Here is a 5,728-nt window from a genome sequence, read left to right on the forward strand (position 1 = left end):
GCCACCAACTAGACTAATAATCACCTCCAAAGAGTATCAATCAGTATGGTTACATGCACACCAATATTCCACTATTATTCAGAATATGACAATATTCCTAGTTTGATACTGTTTATGTAAACAGCATATTCCATTTGGATATTCCGAATATAGTATTTTCCGATGAAGACATGGGATATTTTTGGTACTACTCGAGTTTTAGAGGCATTCTTTGGACATGTTTACAGTGCATTAGGAATATGCTCAATCAGGTTTTTTTTTTTTTACCACAGGCTTATGGTCAGCTCTGTGGGTTGCTATGGTTGCAGTATACAAACCAACCAACACACCAATCTTTCCAGTAATTGTAACCTAACTACTGCAGTAGAAGCTTTAATTTTCCCTTCCCACCTCCATTCCTCTGCCTCTCTTTGATCAGCTTTCAGATTTGCTGAATGGAAGCTGTATGAGAAATCTATTTCATTTTGCAGACAAAGATTGTTGAAACACATTGAGAAAACACCTTTTAAGAAAAGTATTAATTGAGTGCTTGTTAATTGTTTGTCTATGAAATTATGCATTATGCTTCCAAACTATTTGTTTGGACCTTGTGTGCTTTAAAGGCTTAATGAATGCAGTATTGGAGACTGGAAAATCAATATTTGATGTTAAACAGGGTAAAGGTTATGTGTGTGTGTGACCCATTGTACTGCAGCGTAAATATCTATTGATTTCATTACATAGTGTAGCTTTCATGATCAATGGCTATGAATTTTAACCGATCAATGATGTTTACAATACAGTGGCAATTTGTTTTAAAACATCTTCATCCTTTTGATTTCCCGTGAATAGATAACATGATCACACTGAGTTATATTTCAATTTATGACATAAACTCAGTACAGGTACATTTCCGTAAGATCTAATGCAATCCAATGCAACAGCTCAGCCATAAATTCTACCTTTTACAAAGATAATAAATTAATTTAATTGTGAGAGAGGTGTTAATTTAATTCTATTATGGAGATATATGGTGAACTGGACTAAATTTGAGAATAAAAATGAGTGGGACTGCACCTACCAATTAGTTTCTTTATTGAGTTATATGCTTATTATGTTCTTGATTAATTGATTTATTGTTTGGTCCACAAAATATCTGTAAACAATTAAAAAACGTCTGTCACATTTTCCCAAATTACAAGGTGACGTCTTCAATACGCTTGCTTTGCTTGAGTAGAAGTCCAAACCTTAAAGATAATAAATGTATGCTCATACCAGCAAATATTTTAGATTGGAAGTGAATATTTGGCATTTTTAGTTTTAAAAATGACTTGCATAGTTGCCGATAAATTCTTTTTCTAATTGACTAATTAATCGATGATTAGACTAATCTAATACTCTTACAACCATTAGGGGGAGGGATAGTGGAAACGCGTCTAACTTTACTAGCAGTCAAGTGCAACACCACTGCAAACTACACTTTTAGGTTTCAGTTTATTAGGGACACCTATAGCTAAAACTAAAGCAGGATTACCTTTATAATAAACATATTAAAAGGAATACCTCTCACACAGTATCCATCCAAAATTAACATTATTGTCTTTGTAAGGGTAAAATACATGGCTTAGCTACTGTTGTACCTAATAAAGTGGCCGGCAGGAGTTCTTTTTTCTTTAAAGATCAAAGCGGGGTACCTGGGTAGCTGACTTGGTAGAGCACATGGCCATAAATAGCGGTTTACTCATCGACAAAGTGGACGCGGATTTGACTCTGACCTGAGGCCCTTTGCTGCGTGTCATTCCCCCTATTTCATGTCTTCATCTGTCCTATGAAAAAAAAAATCAAAGCCTACCCTATGATGGAAATCTGTATTTATTATAGTGTAAAACACGCTACTGGTTATTCAGAGCGTAGATGGCCGAACAAGCTCTTCAAAAAATGAGCAGTCTTCTACCCCGTTCTTGTCTTTTTGCCCTACATTGCACATCCCAAGCCTACTGGACATCTTGGCTTCTGCATTTTTTTAAAAAGATAAATCTTTTGGAATTTTAGGCCTTTATTTGTGACAGAATGGTTTCAACCGTATGTGGGTGCAGGCTCTACCAGGTGAGCTACTTGGTGCCCTTGCTTCTGCATTCTTTATGTTTGACATCAACTTATTTCACAAGCATCTCAAAGCTCAGCTGCCTTGCAAAAGCCGAACCTATTCAGTGTTTGTGTTCTCAGGATCTACAAGTATATTTCATGGTTTTGGAGTCACAAGTGCCTGCATATTCATTAATTGGCCAGTAGAGGGCACTAAGCGTAAGCAGCTAAAATCCCATCTGCCAAAGGACTGGAGGAGAGAAGAGGCTTCATACGTAATTGCTAATGTGCTTCTGTGTTGTTTCCACTTCAGGAAAGATATGCTGAAAGTAGCAGGAAGATGAGGCTTTTTGTCTTTAAATCAACACCTTTTGCATATATTTGAATAAATGTGTAAGAACACTGACCAGCTTACTGGCTGCAGAGTCTGTGAACTCAGATGACAACCAATCCACTCATGTATACAAACATCTGATGTCTGCTCAACTCTCACCTCGAGGAGACGCAGTCTTCTACTTCAGCCCCCTCTTTCCCTTCTTATCTCTGCCGCCTTCGGTGCCGACTTGTCAAATGTCCTACTCAAAGCTTGTTTGCTTGGAAATGTCCGCCACGGTGAAATAATTTTTGGGTTATGTAATATATTAATCTATGCTCTCGTTCTTCTTTTTTAGCGTAGGCTTTTGTGTGTGAAAGAGGCTTTATATTTGCATCCTAAAAAGACCCTTTCTAGATCTTTGGCCTAAAAATTATCCTACTTTTTATGGATTTAGCACGTTGCATATATGCATTTGGCAGAAATGTGCCAGTGCATGATTGCAGCAGAACACAAGATTTAAGGTTTCAGAGTGTGTATCAGTGACCGTCAATCCTTGATCCTCTCTGTCTCCCTTTATAACTGAAAAAGCTTGGAGTTTTAGTGAAGTTTAAATACTGGAAAGATCAATAATGAGACATTAGGGGTAATGTAGCAGCAAATGAACAATACAAAATAAGCTTATGCTAAAAAGACACAAAAATATGGAAATTGCTTTGCTCCCACTCTTAATTTATCCAACATTTTCACCATGTAGGTGGCCTCGGAAATAGTTGTGGTGACCTTTCAAAGACTAAGGGGAATTCATGTTAAATGGAAGAGGTGTGTGTGTGTGTGTGTGTGTGTGTGTGTGTTTGTGTGTGTGTGTGCGCGCAAGAAGGAGGAAGTACAGTAGTGCTGGCTATTACTTATCTTTTGTGGAAGCCTAGCTGGAGAGGAAACCTGAACGGAGAGGTTTGCCAGGAACACACAAGGGCAAGAATAGAGAAACAAAAACAGGATGACTCTCAGGCTGACATGGAACATTCTGGAGCAGAAAGGGCGTTGACAGAGAAAGTCAGTGACAGTGTGATAGGAGGAAACGGAGTTCTTCCACTGTGTTATCTCTGTTGTTCCTGCTCAAAATAGGCTGGCTATAGATCCACAAATAAAGGTGTGTGGGTAATTGTGCTCTTGTATTGAACACATTTTATGATGCACTTAAGCTTGCCTGTACTCTGATAGGGAAGATATATTGTTTTACTTTTCAGTTGTCTTTTGTGATGCCAGTTCCATTCACCAGATAGATGACCAATATTTTAATGACCACATCAAAATCCAAATGAAGCAAATTCTCTGTAAGTAAGTAAAACTGTGTGTCTCCCCCTAGCTGTGCAGTCTCTGAACAGCCTGAATGACCAGATTGCAAGCATCATGGTGACTGGACCCAAGCCCCTGGAGCAGGAGCAGCCTGTCTTTCCTCCTCCTGAGAAGGAGCCACTGCAGAAGTCCATGACCCTGATGAGGCACCTCCTCGTGGATGCACAGGTAAAAGAAACTGTACATTCTTTGGCTCACAAGAAGGCAGGTGGCTAGAGAAAGAGAGGCTCATCACTAAATCGCTGTTGGATACAGCAGGGAGGATGAGTTTAAGGGTGGCTGGTATTACTGGTTGGTCACGCCAGCATGTGTAGTCTCTGAGTCCTAGAAATGTTCACCGAAACTATTTCAATGAAACCATCCCAATCAGTGATCGTGGTCGAGTACATTGATGCAGTGCTTATGTGAAGAGTTTAACTTTAATGCACAATTATACTTGCCTGACTAAGGGTTAAGCCTACCCACCGACTCTATACACGATATGATTGGCCTGACTAGAATTTGTTTTTTCCAGCTCGCAAGCCAGCGGAGAAGTTGCTAGACTGACCCTAGCTGCAAATTACATTTGCTGCCGCTAGGGTGCGTCTAGATTTCAAGGCTACAATTATACATACACATGTATACAAATTTGGGCTGTTGACCAATTGTATCTGTGGAAGCGTTCCTCCTAGCTCTGCAACACATTATGGATGAAGTCACAGTGGATGCATGTCATATCCCTTTAATTGCCTCCTTGAGTCCTCCACTTCCTCCCATGACTTCCAAATATAATAATGGGATGAGATGGGTAACAAGCAAATGTGTGTGTGTTTGCATTTTTTTTTTTTTTAAAGCTTATTTCTGGGGCATTTTAAGCTTTTATTTCTGACAGGACAGCTAAGACTTGAAAGGGGAGATAGAGGAGGAATGACATGCAGAAAAGGGCCGCGGGTCGGAGTTGAACCTGTGCCTGCTGCGTTGAGGACTAAGCCTCATATGAGTGTGCACTCTACCAGGTGCCTGCAAAAGTCTTTCAGAGAGATGAGACGTCCTTTCCTCTAAAGTGTTACATGAATTAGTCAACTGTTTAGGTTGGGTTAAAAAAGGTTGAATTCTTGCTATGCCGCTTTCATGGTGTGATCTCGGTACTAGTCTTTATGGTGTTGAAAATGATGTCTGGAGTGGTTGACATATATGTTATTTGAAGACTTCACCTTGGGCAAGTAGTGATGGGAATTCTTTTTTTTTTTTTTTTTTTTTTACTATTTTCCAACATTTTCCAAGATTATTTTGGGGCATTTTTAGGCCTTTATGTCACAGGACAGCTGAAGACATGAAAAGGGGAGAGATAGAGAGGGAATGACATGCAGCAAAGAGCTGCCGGGCCCGCTGCTTTGAGGAGCAAACTTCTATAGATGGCCACCCGCTCCACCAACTGGGCTATCCGGGCATTCTTTTTTCGGACATTTTAAAGACTAAATGATTGATTGCATGATAAATCTAAAAAAAGAATGAAATTGATATATTAATAATGGAATAAAATAATCTTTATTTGCAGACCTTTATGCTATGCTGTGAGATTTTCTTGGACTGATGTAAAACAAGACCCATGTAATCAACCTTATAAATTGCTGGCTAATGCGGTCTCGGAGAACAAAGGTCAGAAAAGGCACTTGAATTTATGAAACCATAACAGAGAACACTAGTTTGTGCCAATAGCTGGCAGCCTCGTGGTGTAGGAGTACACGTCATGCTTCATTTTGCACCAGGGCAAATTGTTTGTTAAGCCCCAGAATGCTATTCGTGCTGCTCCGACAAAGGGCCTCAGATGAAATGAAAATATTGACTTTGTGTAATAGGGGTGCAACAACAAGGTTACATTTCCTCCATCTTATTCAATTGCCACTTAAATTTCCTCAGTGTGATCACATCAGGCTAGAAAGTAGAAGAAACAGTTAATGTGCTTTATCTTGCCCCCCTCCCTTTCCTTGACTGAATCATCCTCCAAGTCCT

General features: G+C 39.5%; 1 protein-coding gene across 2 annotated transcripts in view; it reads left to right on the forward strand.

Moving 5' to 3' along the window:
- The window catches only part of LOC117947324 (kazrin-like), a 167,799-nt gene that overhangs the window by 18,059 nt on the left and 144,012 nt on the right, over window positions 1-5,728 (forward strand). For both annotated transcript variants that reach the window (XM_034876143.1, XM_034876144.1), the window contains exon 2: window positions 3,747-3,904. In XM_034876143.1, the coding sequence (XP_034732034.1) occupies window positions 3,747-3,904 (158 nt within the window). The remainder of the gene's footprint in view (window positions 1-3,746; window positions 3,905-5,728) is intronic.

The sequence above is a fragment of the Etheostoma cragini genome, chromosome 7 (assembly GCF_013103735.1).
Source record: "Etheostoma cragini isolate CJK2018 chromosome 7, CSU_Ecrag_1.0, whole genome shotgun sequence".
Classification (NCBI taxonomy): Eukaryota; Metazoa; Chordata; class Actinopteri; order Perciformes; family Percidae; genus Etheostoma; species Etheostoma cragini.